Below are 17,387 nucleotides of genomic sequence, written 5' to 3' on the forward strand. Positions count from 1 at the left end.
CATTAACATCTGTCCCCCCCATACCTGGAAGTTAAGAGTGTTACTAAGGGGGCACTGTCCTCTTTCTAATGAAGGGTCACCATAGTATCTTGGAGCCAGGATGAGGGTGATATGGGCATTATAAACCCCCCTCACCATCATCCTGGGCTCCTTCATGTTTTCTGTAATGTGGGGCGGTTAACTACTAAGAGACCATATCATTTGAAAGAGGGGAGTTCACTCATTCAAATGAGGGCACCCATGAGTTTACTGTGCCCTTCTGCCACCTCCTGGCTCTGTACATTTTTCAGTATTGCAGTTACTTAGCTCAGCCCCCTCAGTGCCATCATCACGCACATGTTAGTATGTTTATTACTTTGAGCTCCTGCAGTGGGACTCAACCTTTGTGATTTTGATGTACATGACGAGTCTCACTGGTCCTTCAGCACTGAAGCGGTTAAAAGAATATGACCATGATTGTCTTAAGGATTAAATCAGGGAAGACAATTGTGCTGTAGATGACTTACTTGCATCTCTGGTCCGCTTTGTCTAGAAGTGGTGTAAGTTTAAGTAGATACTCAAAAGCGGTGTTCATATCCTCGTTGAAATCCTTTAAGAGACAGGAGATTGACAGAACTAGATAAGTAAGGTCCATGTAATAATCAATGAACACTGAGTTATATTATGGAATACAAGTGTAATGTATATTGTGTATACATAAAATTCTTACCTGATCCACTTGCCAGAATTTCTTTAATTTTGATAAAACCTGCGGAATCTGCGAAAGTAACCACCAAAATAAACAGATTGTAAGCTTGAGAACAGGTCCTTCTTTCTAATTGCCAATTCTTGAATGATTACTGTGTGTTATTAGTTGGAAAGTGTTGGGTTGTATGCTAGCATCAACAAACAACTAACAAGACGTCCCAGGGAAAGCAGGTGTGTATCCCCCATATATCAGTAACTAAGAAATGAGAAAGCGATAACAATAGGAAAAAAAATATATACTATACAATCAAAATCGGGTGGCCCCAGGACCCTGATCCTCCTGTGGAGAGAACTAACTAAAATAACTAGGCTCCTATATGGGATATAGGTTAATAGGGGGGAGGGGGTGTCTACATTTTTAGTGTTCCGCCTACTTGGGATGTGATCTTACCACCCATCGGATGCCACAAGATGGTCGATAAATATATTTTGTGGAGATTACCTCTTAAATGCCCACTTAAAGGTTATATTAATCTTCTGGTCCATTGAACAGCTACTCCAATTTACTTTTGTATCCAAGTAGACAGTTACGTCCCTTAACTACCAGTTAATACAGCCCCAGTAATGGGAAGCACCAACTTGACAATATGAGTGGCGACTGCAATAATATTCGTGTAGCACCCAGAAGTTGCACCATTACAATGAAGTACAGGTAAATGGGATAAGGTCTCATCCTCAGCTACCAAACAGGAGACAGCGCAGATTAGCAGTTAAAGTAGACCTCTCCCCAATCTTAAACAGTACTTAACGTGTATGGTGTCACCTACACAGTAGTGTCGTTTTGTAGCTGAACCAATATGTACGAGAATGAACTCTATCCTTTCAGTAGGAGCCAGTGACACCATCAGAAATGTGACAGAATTCTATACAACTAATAAATTGCTTTGGGTAAACCTTTAGCACCACAGAGAGGCAAGCTTACCATGCCACAAATACCTCAAAATAGCGAGTAATGCCTCCTAATTTAATGCAACAATTGTCTGATGGTCTGAGGTGCATAAAGCCATGTTTTGATATAGCTGAATGTACCAAAAGGCCAAGGGGGCCTAAAAAGTGTCTGTGTGCTTGTTCCCTTAGTTCATTTTTTTTTTACCAGGACACACCTTGAGGAAAGTGAATGCAGTCCATTTCAGTTCATCAGTCCCTGCTGGGGACTCTATTAACCCCACAACACATGCTTTCCAGATTTCCAGGAGAAAGAGGTGGGATGGGATCCGCTGTGGGAGACAGGATACTGTCAGAATCAGACATTTAACGCTCACACTGATAAAGTGGAATAATGATGAGACATTGCTCTGACTGCAATTAACATAGTGAAAGCTTTGAGAGATGTTCACAAGCATTGATAGAAGACTTTGGGACATGACAGAGTATTTTCTGTCAAGCCGTCTGTAGTAGTAGTAACACTAATGAAAACGCTACCGGAAACCTTTAGAATTGCACCAGTAGAGAGAATATGTTCTCACCTGCATCCTCTTCACTGTATTCAGCTGTTCCACCAAAGGCTGTGCCTCCCCTGTCAGATTCATTGTGCCTTCTAACATAACAACAGCGTGTACCGTGGGGAAACCAGTCCGATGCAGCTGGTCAGAGTGAGTGGACAGCATGGATGGTATGCTATGGAGGGAGGAGAGAAACAGAGATAATACCTTAAGAAAGCAAATGTGCTATAACACACCATAAGACATTTATCTCAAAGCGGAAAATACAATCTTTATAAAGCAGGTTTTGTTGTCATGTAATTTCTCTATGAAGCTTTATTAAAACGAAAAACTGATCATATAAAACAGGAGCATTGTACTTATGTTAAATCCTTTTCTCTGACTGCATGGGTATAGTGGCTCAACCAGGAGTTTGGGCACGGTAAGATTCTGACACAGTGTCAACTCCTCCCTATCTATATGCCCTAGTTATTTACTAAACAAGCTCAGGGGAAGGGAGGGAGAGAGGGAGACGAAACCAAGAAAGAGAGGAAGACAATGTCCTCCTACCATCATCAACCAAGAGCAATTGATGGGTGCCCAGTGTCTGCCAATGAATTCAGAGAAAAGGATTTAATGCAAGTACAAAAATCTCTTTTTCTCCATCATCCTTTTGGGGGAGGGGGGGGGGGGGGGGGGGACACTGGAACCAGGGAGACATACCAAAGCTGCCCCTATGGTTGGGTACACTCTGAAATTGTGGTGCGCAACAACTACTGCCAAAACTAGCATCTTAAGAGGCATAATCATTGAACCTGTAAAACTTTATAAATGTATAGACAGAGAACAAAGTGGCTGCCCTTCACAGCTGCTCAGCCAAAGACTGTGGCAGGCCGCCTAAAAGGTACTAACCGATATTCCTGAAATGTGAGGACACTTCCTGAATAAGATTCCGTTGAAGCTCTGAAGAAATCCACCTAGCAATAATATGCTTAAACACAAGCCAACCACTTATGAGTATTATAGAGGACTGCACGGTCATCCATTTTGCAAAGCTCTAAATTCCTATTACTAAAGGCCCTAACATTATTCAAGGGATCCTCCTCTTCTAAAGACCAACCATGGCCTAAGGTCGGGAAGAAAGTATCCTAATTTAAGTGGAAACTGTACAATTCCTTAGGCTAAAAAGAGGATTCAGCTCTAACAGCCCTATCTTCATGAAAAATTAAATATGAAGATCTGCAATATAGAGCCCTTCAATATGAAACTCTCCTCGCTGTACAGATAGACAAAAAAGGTTGTCTTCCATGTAGGAAATTTCAGCTCCACAGACTTCAAGGGTTCAAAAGAAGGGTGTTGTGAGGCTGTTAAGACTAAGTTTAGGTACCAATATGTTACAAAACGAATATATACAGCAGTTGCACATGCAGCATTCCATGCAAAAAAAGCCTGTACTTCTGGCAAATTTTTAGCTTTTTCTGAAAGAAGACTGATAGGGTTGAAGTTTACAAAACCACTGTCCAAACACATTAGCAAAAACAGTAGCTGCTCCACAAAAAGTCTGTTCTCTCGGCAAAAGTTTTAGCTTTTCAAAGAAGATTGACTTGGCTGAGATTTGAACTTTTAAAAAACGAAGTCTCAAACCACTGTCCAAATACTCCAGCAAAAACAGATATAACCAAACCAAATGATAAGAGGAGGTAGTAAACTCCTTCTCACATCAAGAAAGATAAATCTTACACATCCTATTATCATTGTTAGCCTTAACCAGATTTCTAGCCTTAAGCATAGTCTCAACTGCGCTGTCAGACGCACTTTGCCTTATGAATAAAGACTTTAATAGCCACGTTGTTAAAGTCAGCCAAGCTAAATTTTGATGATGGAAGGGTCCTTGACTTAAGTCCTGTCTTAGGGAAAGACGCCACAAAAGGCCTGCTGACATACTGGGAATCCTTGACAAAGTCCTAATAGGACACAACGCGTCGGATAGAAGTCGTTTGAAGGTTTTTAAGTTGCTCAGGCTCCTGTACTACCAGGAAGTACTTTGCGTTCCACGTGCGTTTCAAGTACCCCTGGACGGAGGAAGACGCAGTATGAGCTGGAACGAAGGTCGGAACCACCTTTAAAGAAGATATCTCTCGGAAAGAGCTCAGATAGGTGGATTCGCCAGGAACAATCGGGAGGATTGAATGTCACGTTAAACAGGGAGAGATTAGGGTAAGAGTTCCTTCCTCAGTCACTGTCGAGTGCTCATTACCTACCAATTTTCAATAGAAGAGCATAAGCATTTGTGACAAAATGAGTGTGATAACCCTGTGACCATTCGGTTTCTCATTTCTCACATAATGTGGATTATAGCAAGTACTTTTTATAGCCCATGCTTTTGTTCCCCAGCTCACCAGACTACAACTGCATTGTCCAATAACATGTGGCTAAAGGGACATTGTAGTTCAGTGTAAATATGTATATTGTGTATTGTATATTGATGACTTGCAGTAAGGTTGCTATTCATTGTCTTTAAGTGAAGCCAGAGGGATTGTGGGTATGGATCAGGTTGCCATGTGCTGGAGTAGTAAAACTAATTAGTGTCCATTGTTCTCACCAGGCTAGTCCAGACAGGCCATCTAACAGGGGACTTTCTCTGGAAGGACAGCTCATCTTCACTCCCCTGTCCAACCCCCCCTAGTCCAGCACTGACCAATGGTTAAGTAGAATAGACCCAGGGGTTTGCCCAGGGAGGGGAAAGACTGTGGACATTAGACCTGTGATAGAAGGATCAACTCTAGGGGGGAAGGGTGTTCATTCTGGGATTTCATTCATGAAGGTGCAAGATCTACTAGTTTTGAATTGTCGTTTTCTAACTAGAGTCTATATATGCAGCTGAGAGGGATCCATGGGTCGTGAAGTCTGGACAGCAGGTGACTATAATTCCTTAAGCTATTGGGGTAAGGGACAGATAATGTGGTAAACCCGCCTGGCATTTATTTACTGTGTGTACATAATATAAAAATACAACAGTATATTTGTCATACAAACAACACTAGAATAACTGCATTTCGCCTGAGTGACCATACGAATCCTAGAAAGTACTGGGTAGACTTCCCTGGCATAGGAAGGCACCCGTGGGTGGCAAGCCAGCGTGAAGTGGGTAGCATTGGGCCACATATACCCGGTATCTTCACAGCATTTATCAGGTGTATATCGCAGTTTATCTTGTGTGTGCAAGATCCAACATTATCCATGTAAGTGTTCCATGCGCTGAATATAAGATTTTTATCTGGTGTATACCTTTTATAACATGTAGTAGCAGGTTCTCACTTAAAGGAGAAGCGCTAGTATTTTACATTTTTCCATACTGGGAATGTCCGGTATACCTTCTGGCAATCCTGTGCAATTGAATCACGTGAACACCCTCTGCTCTTTACCTTCGTCTTCTTTAGAACCTATGGAAGCATTACTACGGAGGGGGGCGGATGAAAATTCCAAGCAACTGACGTGTCTACACAAAAACGCCTCCAAACCCTTGCTTTTCAGAAGTAACATTCTGCCTTGTGGTTCAACTTAGAATCCCTCCAGTCACAAATGGTGAAGGCACAACCCCTGTTGAGGTTATCAACCTTGAGACACCAGATGAGTGACTGATGCACCCTTGTAGACAGTCAAGAAGCGTCTTGTTCCATTTCGATATTACTTTGATTTGGAAAACTCTCTAGTAGAACCACCTAGAAGGTCGAGACCTTCTTTTCTAAGACCTTCATGCAGAACAGAGCAGACATCTGTCTTTGAGCTGAGAGAGACCATATTAGTCTCTGTAAAGAGAAAATCTTGTTTTCTTGCAAGAATACATTCAGCTGTCTGGTATCAAAAAGCAGCCCTAGAAAAATAATTTGCTGTGCAGGTATTCAACTGGATTTTTGGTAATTGATGGTCCACATATGGCACTCCAAGGCATGGACGTCCGGCCTCTGAGCCTCCAATTTGAACCATGTCCATGCAAAAATGACGGCTTACGGATTTCAGGTTCAAAATGGGGCAAAAAAAAAAAAGGTCTGTTTTTGGGACCAAGAAAAAATTTGAATAGCATCCCAACCCCGCCTGCTATTCTGGAACTGAAATGACCATCCCTGAAGGCTCTAAAGACAGAAAGGCCTCTCTTAGAGAAAGTCTCTTTGTTCCGTATCAGGGAAGACCAGTGGTGACAAACCGTCCAGATGGGGACTTTGGGAGATCTATGATGTAACCCAGACCAACAAATTTTCTCTGAAGTGGAAATGAACCACTGATCTCGAAAGAGAAGTATATGAGCTCCCACCACAGATGTTCTTGGGTGGGCTGATCGCTTAGCCAACCAAGCCTATATCCCTCCATGTTGCCATCCATGCGGAGTAGAGGATTGTACTTTGCAATTAGAACAGCTGGTTTGACTGAGAAATGAAAGGCATGACAAATGACAGTTTGGCCTGGGAACAGGCAGAATATAATTACCACCACCGCCCTTGATTAATCATTTTATAAAGTTCATGAGAATATTACTTATTACTTATAAAAGGTAGGGACTCAAGAGCCTTCTTAAACTCTGCATCTGCGTCCAGGCCTTAAGCCAAAGCATACAGCGTGCGGAGACCAGTGGCTGAAATTCTAGCCCAAATGAGTCCCGCATCAAGAGCCACATTGTCCAGATACTTGGATGCCTCTGGTATGTGGTCAACCAATGTCAGCAATTCAAACCTTGACTTACCAGACTGGAGGCAGTCTGAAAGCTGTTCAGACCACTTTCCACTGCTATGTTAACCTAATTCACTGCCTTCTGTGAACCTTGGCAAGCACGCTATGGGGGCATCCCTATAGTTTTGTCACTGAGGAGAAGATAAAGGGTCTGAAGTCTGCGTGAAACCTGGAACTTCTTGTCAGGTTTAGCCCACACCTCTTAAAAGTGTTAGATTGAATGGTTAGTAAATTATTATCCACCAATCGGCATCCTCTCCCAATTGTCCACTGGGCAATTTTGCCTGACATTTTTATAGGGGCAAAATATAACCGATATCAAACCTCCAGATTTAAATATGACAGAAAAAAAAGGAGGAGGAGAGTGGACAGCTGTAGTACACAATCAGAAGCAGAGAGTGAAACTACAAAGACAGAGCACACAAAAAAATTCAAAGAAAATGACAAATCCCTACTCTAGAACTTTCCTGCAGCGAGGTACAGAGAAGATATATTTAACTAGTTATAAAGAAATATGTACATAAAACGGCATTCTGCGAGAATGTAGCCACAAACAGCCGCTAAAAGAGGCCTGTCACCCTGTTCTAGGATCTTATATCTCTACATAACTACATAATGCCTTGTTCAGAGGAGGCCACCGACCCCTAATTATGGCCGATTGCTGTGTGGAAACAAATTACCACAGAAATTTCCTTACCCAAAAACAGAACATTAAAACAGACATTTACTATCTTGCAAACGACACAAATAAAAGGAACTAACCTCACGGTTTTTACTTTTATAAACAATAAACATTAAATAAATAAGCTTCAAAGAGCATTCACAATTCATAATAAAAGCTTATCAGAACTGGGGGTAAATTTATCAAGTTGTGGGTTTGAAAAAGTGAATATGTTGCCTACAGCAACCAAATTCTAGCTGCCATTTTGTAGAATGTACTAAATAAATGATAACTAGAATCTGATTGGATGCTATAGGCAACATCTCCATTTCTTCAAACCCGCACCTTGATAAATTTACCCCTGGAGTTATTTCTAAGGTGTCTTCATCGTGGCTGAATCATTTTTTCCTACGCACACCTGCAGTGTCGGTAAGGCCATTAAAAGACATTACAATTAGCCTATCTGAGCCTAAAATGGCTGATAACAGAGGATAATTAAAAGGTTACAATGAGGCTATGGGCAGTTTGCATGTATATTTGTGACTGACACACGATGCCATTCAGATAGAATAAACAAATTTAGGGTTAATGGCCCTTTATCATTCTTCACTACATTAGCCAAAAGGATCTACTTTTAGCATTCTCAGATTAATGTTACACAGACTCTATGCAATTCTTTTATTTAGTGCCCTAAGCTTTTTGGCTCCCAGTAACAAAATATGTATACAGTTCCCTTCCAATAAATACATACGCACAGTAAAGTAAGTCAGTGAGACAGGGCCGTACCTCCTGATTAGTTTGACACAATTCTCTGCCAGGCTCCGTAGCTGAACACTTGGAAGGAGATTTATACATTCGGCAAGTCGTAGCAATGACTGTTCCATGGATGCCCAGGAGGCTACAAGTAGATAAAGACACGATAACGAGGTCTGACATAACTGCCAGCTAGAGACTATCACCCAGCACAAGTGCCATGGTCTAGAAGACATCGCTGATCGGATAGAGATTACATAAGGCAACTATTAGTCATAAAACATAAAAAGACTACTAACTTGAAAGGTAGAAACTATGACATGCATTAGTACAGTGGACCTCACATTTAGGAAGGGAATCTTGGAAAGGTCTGAATTAAATATATCTATAAAATTATCTAGCAAGAATTGTTTTATTTAATATGCCAAGTCTACAAAGCTTTCAAAAAGTAAGTTCAGCATGTATTTGGCTATTAATATTGCTAGAAACTGACTAAACCTATAATAGCTGTAATAGAAAATAGTAGCATACATACGTAATATACAAAGGGCCCGATACAATTCAACCACATTATTCTAGGAATAACGCGGCGCCAATAGTATTACCGTTAATACGGTAATTTTAACCTGAATTTTTGCTGCAAGCAAAAATCAGTGTTATAAATTACCTTGGTAATGGTAATAGTGGGCAGACCGCGTTATTCCTAGAACAATATGGCCGAATTGGCTCTAAGAGTTCTGCTAATAACGCTCCAAATAGATATCTTAAGAATTAAACAGCAGCTGCTCCAGCCCAAGTACCTCAACCAGCCAAGGAGCAATCTAGAAAATGGAAAAACAACAAGAGCTGGAGAGCGCTCATAGTGTAATATTGCAAACACCATATAGCACACAATATTTGATAGAAAAAAAACAAAAAAAACTGCATACCGTTAAAGAGAATAAATCAGCTTGTGTGGTGATCCTGGTGTGAAATTGAACCCAAGCAGGTTAAAAGAAAGGAGATCAGTGAAACCATTACAGATAAGCAGGATTTATGATCTTTAATTGTACACAGTGTTTATATCAAATATTGCGCGCTATATGGTGTTTGCTCGACAAATATTACCGTTTATATGGTAATATTGCGCGCGAAAAGCGTTAATACGGTAGTTTACTCGCAGCTCAGGGAGCAGCGAGCTGTAATTCCGCGAGTAATTACCGTATTAACGCTAAGATTTTTTGAGTGCTCGTTTGTTAGCGTTAACGCTAACAATTGAATACGCCTCTATGAGCGCTCTCCAGTTCTTATTTTATATATATCTATCTCCTTAAATTTTAATACACATAAAAAAAACAAACAAGTAAAAAAAAATGTATTGAAAATAGTTTAAGATGCATCTATTCAAACTTTTGGAACGTAAAGAAAATAGCAATATATTTGACCAGTTGCCATGTTAACCTGCATCAAATTGCACAACCATATTTAGAAAGCTTAAGATGTAAGAGAATGTAACTGTATACATTGCTGCTGATGGCCACATTCTTTACACAACACAGATGCACTATGTTCTTTAACAGAGATTGATCAATAAACAATCGATATTGCAGTATCCTGTGAGAAACTTCACAAATGTCAGCAATGTTTTGAAACCGCAAACAAGCATTCAAGAAAATATAAGACAGCATAGACAATTTTCTACATCAAAAATCACTCATCTACCTTTACACATACAGTGAAAAGGTTTGTATTATATATTAAAAAGATAAATAAATAAAATAAATAAATAAAAGAGGAAGAGAAACCAGAACAAGACATACTTGGTTCCTCAAGCTTGGCTATGTGGATGAGTGCACAGTTCTTGGTACTGCTGAGGATGGTCTCCAGTCTCTTGAGGCACATTGATAGGTGACATTCCCCAGTCACTGGATCAAGAACTTCCTTCAGCTTTTCAGCATAAAACGCGGAGCATCGCAGGAGCCAGTTTGCAGCGCTCATCAGGGCCCGACATAGACTGATGCATTCTTCTGCTTTACCATGACAGCTGTGAGCCAAGATGAAAAAATGTGTGTAAAATGGTGCACAAGAAAAATAAGAGTTACTGTAACTCACAGCAATCAGATGTTTGCATTCATTTTCAAAGCACTACTATATGACAGAAGCTGGTTGTTAGGAGATATTTTTTTTCTCTTCTTGGCTGTGCATGAGGCAGTAATATCAATACCACCATTTAATTTCAAACACTTTTGGCGTTTAGCTATGTCCAATGAACTGGAACAAGGATTACTATCATTCTAGCATGCAGAGAAACAAACATTACCTCAGATTATCACAGAACATGTCCATGACTTCCAATAGAGACTGGATGCAGAGATCTCTTGAAAAGTCATCAAACTGAAGAGGAGAGAGACCACAATAAGAGGATTTATGTACTTACGTTAAATCCGTTTCTCTGATTCCGTCTGGGGGACACTGCTTACCATGGGTTGTGGAGGGAGCTTGGGGAGTTGGCACCTAACTAGTTAACTTTTAGTACTGCCGACAGACCCCTCCCCTCTACAATCCCCCTGCCCCCTCTTGCTCAGTTAATTAAAAAGCCCAAGGAGGAAAGGCCAGTCAAACAAGAGCACACAGAAGAAAAGCAGAAGGGAGGGATCGCAGTGTCCCCCAGACGGAATCAGAGAAACGGATTTAACGTAAGTACATAAATCCTCTTTTCTCCTTCATCCAGTCTGGGGGACACTGCTTACCATGGGGATGTTCTAAAGCAGCCCCCTAAGGATGGGACTACTCTGAAAGCCCCGCTCGTAAAGCACTACGAGAGAAATTTGCATCCGCGTATGCAAAAACATTAAACTGGTAAAATTTTGTAAAGGTGTGGACAGAGGACCAGGTGGCTGCCCTACAAAGCTGGTCTGCAGAAGCCCCATTTCTCGCTGCCCACGACGCCCCTACCGATCTGGTGGAATGGGCCGTAAGTCTCTCCGGCACAGGACGGTTAGCCTTTATGTAAGCTTGCTTGATGGTTGCCGTAATCCATCTTGCAATGGACTGTTTTGAGGCTGGCCAGCCTCTCTTATTGGCATCATAAAGAACAAACAGGGAATCAGTACGTCTAATCTGAGAAGTTCTTTTGACATAAATGCGGAGAGCCCTAACCACATCTAACTTTTCCATAGACTGTTGATCCGAATGGGAGGTAGATGAGAAGACCGGAACTACGATTTCCTGGTTCAGATGAAAAGCCGAAAACTACTTTTGGAACGAAGGAAGGGAGGGTTCTTAACACCGCTCTGTCCTCGTGGAAAACCAGATATGGTTCCCGACAAGACAGAGCTCCTAATTCCGAAACTCTACGTGCAGATGCAATAGCCAAAAGAAAGAGGTCAACCACTTCAAATCTGCCAGAAGCAATGGCTCAGAAGAAGGCCCTTTAAGCATATCCAGTACCAGGTTGAGATCCCATGGTGCTGTAGGCGGAACATAGGGAGGCTGAATATGCAAGACTCCCTGGAGGAAAGTCCTAACATTTGGTAAATCCGCTAATTTCAGGTGAAAAAATACTGAAAGAGCCGATACCTGGACCTTTAGAGAACCTAACCGAAGCCCTGCTTCCAGGCCATCCTGAAGGAAAGGCAACAAGCGAGGGATACGAAAGGAGGACGAGTGACATGTCCTATTTTCACACCACCTGATATAGGCTCTCCAAATCCGGTGATAGATGCTAGCTGAAACTGGCTTTCTGGCTCACATCATAGTGTTCACTACGCTGGAGGAAAAACCTCTAGCCCACCAGAGGCTGGCTTCAATAGCCATGCCGTTAAAGTGAGCTGAGGTAAATTCTGGTGACGGAAGGGACCCTGCAGAAGAAGGTCGTCTCGAGACGGAAGACGGAAACCCTGTTTTTCCTCCATAGAGATTATGTCTGCGTACCAGACTCGGCGCGGCCATGAGGGAGCTTTTAGAATTACTGGCAGACCGCCCTGCCTTACTCGCCTGAGTACGCGAGGAAGCATGGGGATCGGAGGAAACAGGTATCCCAACCTGAACTCCCATGGCATTGTCATAAAGTCCACTGCCACCGCTAAGGGGTCTCTTGCCCTTGCGCAAAACCTCTAAACCTTTCTGTTGTGTCTGGAGGCCATGAGATCTATGTCCGGAAGACCCCACCTCTGAACCAGAGACTGGAAAACTTCCGGATGGAGTGACCACTCCCCCGGCATCATCTGGTTTCGACTTAGGTAGTCGGCCTCCTAATTTCTTATTCCTGGAATGTATACTGCCGATATTGCTGGAACATGCTGTTCTGCCCAAACCAGAATTTGAGCTGCAATATTCATTGCAGCTGCACTCCTGGTTCCTCCCTGTCTGTTGACATATGCCACGGCCGTGGCATTGTCGGACTGAACTCTGACAGGGTGGCCCCGGAGAAGGGACTGGGCCCCCCAGAGGGCCAAAAGATTAGCCTTTAACTCTAGCACGTTTAATGCCAGGGCTGATTCCTGAACCGACCAAAGCCCCTGGAGCCGGAGGTGCGGATTACCGCCCACCAACCTTTCAGGCTGGCGTCCGTCGTGGCTATGATCCATGACCATGGAGCGAAGGACCTGCCCACTGTCATGTGATCCTGAATCAGCCACCACTGAAGCGATTCTCTCGCCCTCGGAGATAGAGAGATCCTCTGAAGGTCCAAGCGTAGGTGGGATCCTGACCATTTCGTCAAAAGATCCCACTGAAAACATTGAGAATGGGCTCGAACCGAAGGGGATAGTCTCGAAGGAGGCCACTATTTTTCCCAGCAGCCGCATGCACAAGTGCATTGAGGGGCTGGGAGAAGACAAGACCTGAGTTGTTATGCTCTGAATAGAACTGACCTTCTCGACAGGAAGGAATACCCTTTGCTGGCTGGTGTCCATAATGAGCCCTAGGAAAACCATGCGTTGACACGAAACCAACTGGGATTTCTTTAAATTTATTAGCCATCCATGGCCCTCGAGAACTGCCAAGGTGAGGGATAAGTGATGATGTAAGCCATTTTCTGTGGAGGATTTGATGAGCAGGTCGTCCAAATAAGGCACGACCTGAACTCCCTGAAGGTGAAGACATGCTGCAATTACTGACATGATCTTTGTGAAAACCCTCGGCGCTGTTGAGATGCCGATGGGGAGGGCCCGAAACCGATAGTGGAAGGACCCCACCGAGAATCTTAGGAGGGACTGATGGTGGATCCAAATGGGAATGTGAAAGTATGCGTCTTTTATGTCTATAGACGCCATAAACTGATCCTTCTCTAAGCCGTTTATCACCGACCTTAGGGATTCCATCCGAAATTTGTCCACCCGTAAGTGCACATTGAGGCCCTTTAGGTTTAGGATGGGACGAAAGGAGCCGTCCGGCTTCTTGACCAGAAACAGGTTTGAATAAAACCCGTCCCTTCTGGAAATCTGGGACCCTGCAGATAACTCTTTGAGAAAGAAGAGAGAGGACACAAACCTGTATCGCCTGCCTTCTTGATGGATCTCGGGGGAGCGGAGTCATGAAGAAGCGATGTGAAACTGGGCCCAGCAGGTCTATCCTGTACCCCTCTGATATAATGCCCCGAATCCAGGGATCTTGGGAGGACGCTGCCCACTGTTCTAGAAACAAAGACAGACGTCCCCCCACTGGCGCCCCTTCCAGGAGAACAGAGTGGTCGTTAGGACGCAGGCCTCTCCCGAGTCTTGGAGGCCTGGCGCCTAGCTGCAAATGAGGATCTCCCCCTGGCACAGGAGCCTCGAGAATTGGGCTGTCTGCCTCTAAAGGACTGTCCTCTAGGCAAGGAGGTCCTCCGAAAGGGCTGACGAAAGGAGCTGACCCGAGGGTTTCGGCTCCTGCTAGGGAATACTGGCAAGGAAGTGCTTTTGCCCCCCGTTGCCTGTGAGATCAGGGTATCCAATTCCGGGCCGAACAAACCTGCTGCAGAAAAAGGAATGGTTTCCACTGACTTTTTTGATTTCGCATCTCCTTCCCTGGATTTCAGCCATAATGTTCTTCTTGCTGAAATAGATGCAGCCTGAATAGAAGAGGATACAGCCGCTGTGTTCTGGGCCGCCTCATAAAGGTACCCCGATGCCTCCTTCAAATGCAAAGCCAGGGGAAGTAAATCAGAGTCCTGTAAGGCCTCTGCCAGCTGGTCTGCCCATGCTTCCATAGCTCTACCAACCCAAGCTGAAGCAAATGTGGGCCTAAAGGAAGAACCCGCAGCCGCAAATATAGATTTCAGCTGGGATTCCACTCTGCAGTCACTGACGTCCTGCAGAGATGCAGAACCAGGAGCTGGGAGTAAAGTGTGCTTGGCCAATCGGGCTATTGGAATATCCACTTTTGGAATACTCTCCTAGCGAACCACATCTTGCTCCTGCAATGGATACAAGGAAGAGAACCTTTTGGGAACAGAGAACCTTTTATCAGGCTGTTTCCAGGCTCCTTCTGCAATATCCTTAAGCTCTACGGAAGGGGGAAAACAAATAGTCTTTCTTTTGGCCTTCTTAAAGAGACTTCTGTCTCTAGGAATAGGATCCGCCGGTTCTGGGAGGTCCAACGCCTGTCTTACTGCTAAAATCAAATCGTTAATAAATTGACTTTTAGAGCTTTCTTCCTGTCCCAAAGTTTGAACCTGGTCAGGATCAGAATTAATTTCCCCTCTTCCTCTGAAAACTCCTCAGAATCTGAAAGGACCATAAAAGGGATTATCAGATCTAGGCCTCCTTCTATTAGCAGGCGGAATATTTGGGGATTCAAGTAACTGGTTTAGTTTATCTAAACCCTTTAAAAATGCTGCAGACCATGCCGGTTTTGTGGGAACAGGGGCTTGGTCTGTATGTAGAGAGGAAGGTCCTGGTATAGACGTTCCAATAGAACCTGTGGTAACAGGGAGGCCCAACTGCGTACTAGTATTATTAGCCACCGAAGTTGCCACAGTAGATAGCAATTGATTGGATTGAAAAACCATCTGTGCTAAAGAGGAAACTGACTGTGTCAGGGAGGTGACCCAGGCCGGTTCCTCCGTCAGTGGGGCTGAAATATGCTGGGTTTGCGCAGGGGAGACCCCTGCTTCGCAGACAGAGCAGAGCGCCAACGGGTCCTTCTGCCCACAAGGTAATTTTACACTACATTTAGAACATGTAAAATATTTTGCAATAGGGCCCTTTCCCTTATCTGTCATTTCCTAATAAAGGAAGGCACACCAAACACACAGACTTAAATTGTTAAATTTAGTTGAGTAGGGAGAGAGGTATAAATGTATGGAGAGAATAGTGTAACAACAAGTAATCAACTAATGTAGATATAAAAGTTGTACTTGAAATTATCTTAAACACAAATAATAGTTAAGCAAGTAGGAGACTATGATATAACCACTACTAGCCCCAATTGTACACAGCAATACAAAGTATGTGTTTAAGTAAATCAGATACTTAGCCCATAGGCCAAACAGGGGAGAAGTCCAACAGCAGTATCCTGGTGCCTGCTCCCTCAGATCTGTTCTCTCTTCCCGGGCTTCTCCTTGGCGCCAGAAGACTGGGACAAACCATCTCTCTCTCTGGAAGGAGGGGGGAGCTCTATGTCTTAGCTTTCCCCCTTCAGTAAGGCTGTTTCTGTGGTCCGTATCAAAAATAAAAACTGGTTATGTGGCAGAGTAGTGGAGACCTCCAGAACAGAGGTCTCCGCAGCGGATGATACCCGATGCCCCCTCCTATGTATGAGGGGGGATCCTGGTATAGCCCCCTTCTCCTCTCCTCCGTAGCGCCGCTCTGACCCGATCCAAGATGGCCGACGGCATATTAACTATCCGATAACCGGCGCTCTATGCCTGCAGTGGCAGCGCCGGTTATCGGGGGGGCTCCAGGAGTGACAGCGGTCCGTGAGACCGCTTGTCACTCCTAAATCAGGCACCTATTCTTACTGTCCCTGTCAGTGAGAGCCGCTGGCTCTCCTCTGACAGGGGAGTGCCTGCGCTGTCTAGCTGTGAGTGTGTTCTCTATAGTAGAACACACTCCAGCTCTGCCACCTGTAAAAAAATACAATAAAATAAAATGAAATAAAAATGAAAAAAATTACATTAAGCACTAAAAAACACTGCCCAACTCCCTGGGCACCTAATAAAACTGAGCAAGAGGGGGCAGGGGGATTGTAGAGGGGAGGGGTCTGTTGGCAGTACTAAAAGTTAACTAGTTAGGTGCCAACTCCCCAAGCTCCCTCCACAACCCATGGTAAGCAGTGTCCCCCAGACTGGATGAAAGAGAAATATAGTTATTATATATTTATTTACACTTTGCTCCATTTAAATCTCTGGTATAAATGTTCTCATCCCAACATCCTTCTACTTCATGACCATAAATCATTTGCACATGTGCCTCAGTTCATGGATACAGACTGCACGAATATCATATTCACTCCCTTTACTAATCCATGTAGCACCAATGTAACAGTTACAGTTTGTGCTGACCCAGGTCACTTTCAGTTAAGCTGGGTACACACTGAAGGAATTGTGTAGATAAAGGCACACACTTACAATAAACAACCGTTTGGTCGGATATTGCAAGCGTGTGTACGCTCCACCCATCATGTTTTATTATACCAAAACACAACGTATCTGTTGATTTGGTTTTATACACTTACTAAAAATCACAATCAACTATGGAACGATGTCAAGCAACTGTGGAAGGGTCTAAGCACTCACGTCCAGCAGTGTAGGCAGATATTTGTAGTGTACAGAGTCATGGGTCAGATCTAGAGGTAAATTGTGTAGGAGTGTACACATGAATCTGCATGCTCATCCGGACATTCAATTGTTGGTGAAACAGTTACAGAAATTGCATCTTAAGTAAGATTATATAGGTGTGCACCCAGCTTAACTGTAGGTCAAATTAGCAATCATGCACATTTTATAATTTAATGGATTTTAAGGTTGCTTTTTCATAACTATATTTTAATTTATAAAAATTATTCTGAAAATGTTCCGCAGCCCTGTGCGTAGGGGGTGAAAGAGTACACAAGTAACAGTATTACACAATGCACAGACAGCTAAAAAAAATACATTCTCACACAATACAAAATTATAC

General features: G+C 43.4%; 1 protein-coding gene across 5 annotated transcripts in view; it reads right to left on the bottom strand.

The window, feature by feature from the left end:
- Positions 1–17,387, bottom strand: part of MED24 (mediator complex subunit 24) — a 65,989-nt gene that overhangs the window by 35,210 nt on the left and 13,392 nt on the right. For all 5 annotated transcript variants that reach the window (XM_075177101.1, XM_075177104.1, XM_075177103.1 and 2 more), the window contains 7 exons: positions 10,607–10,680; positions 10,107–10,330; positions 8,341–8,452; positions 2,214–2,364; positions 1,851–1,964; positions 710–757; positions 507–589 (listed from right to left, as the gene is read on the bottom strand). In XM_075177101.1, coding sequence (XP_075033202.1) covers positions 507–589; positions 710–757; positions 1,851–1,964; positions 2,214–2,364; positions 8,341–8,452; positions 10,107–10,330; positions 10,607–10,680 — 806 coding nt within the window. The remainder of the gene's footprint in view (positions 1–506; positions 590–709; positions 758–1,850; positions 1,965–2,213; positions 2,365–8,340; positions 8,453–10,106; positions 10,331–10,606; positions 10,681–17,387) is intronic.

This window comes from Mixophyes fleayi, chromosome 6 (assembly GCF_038048845.1).
Source record: "Mixophyes fleayi isolate aMixFle1 chromosome 6, aMixFle1.hap1, whole genome shotgun sequence".
Classification (NCBI taxonomy): domain Eukaryota; kingdom Metazoa; phylum Chordata; class Amphibia; order Anura; family Limnodynastidae; genus Mixophyes; species Mixophyes fleayi.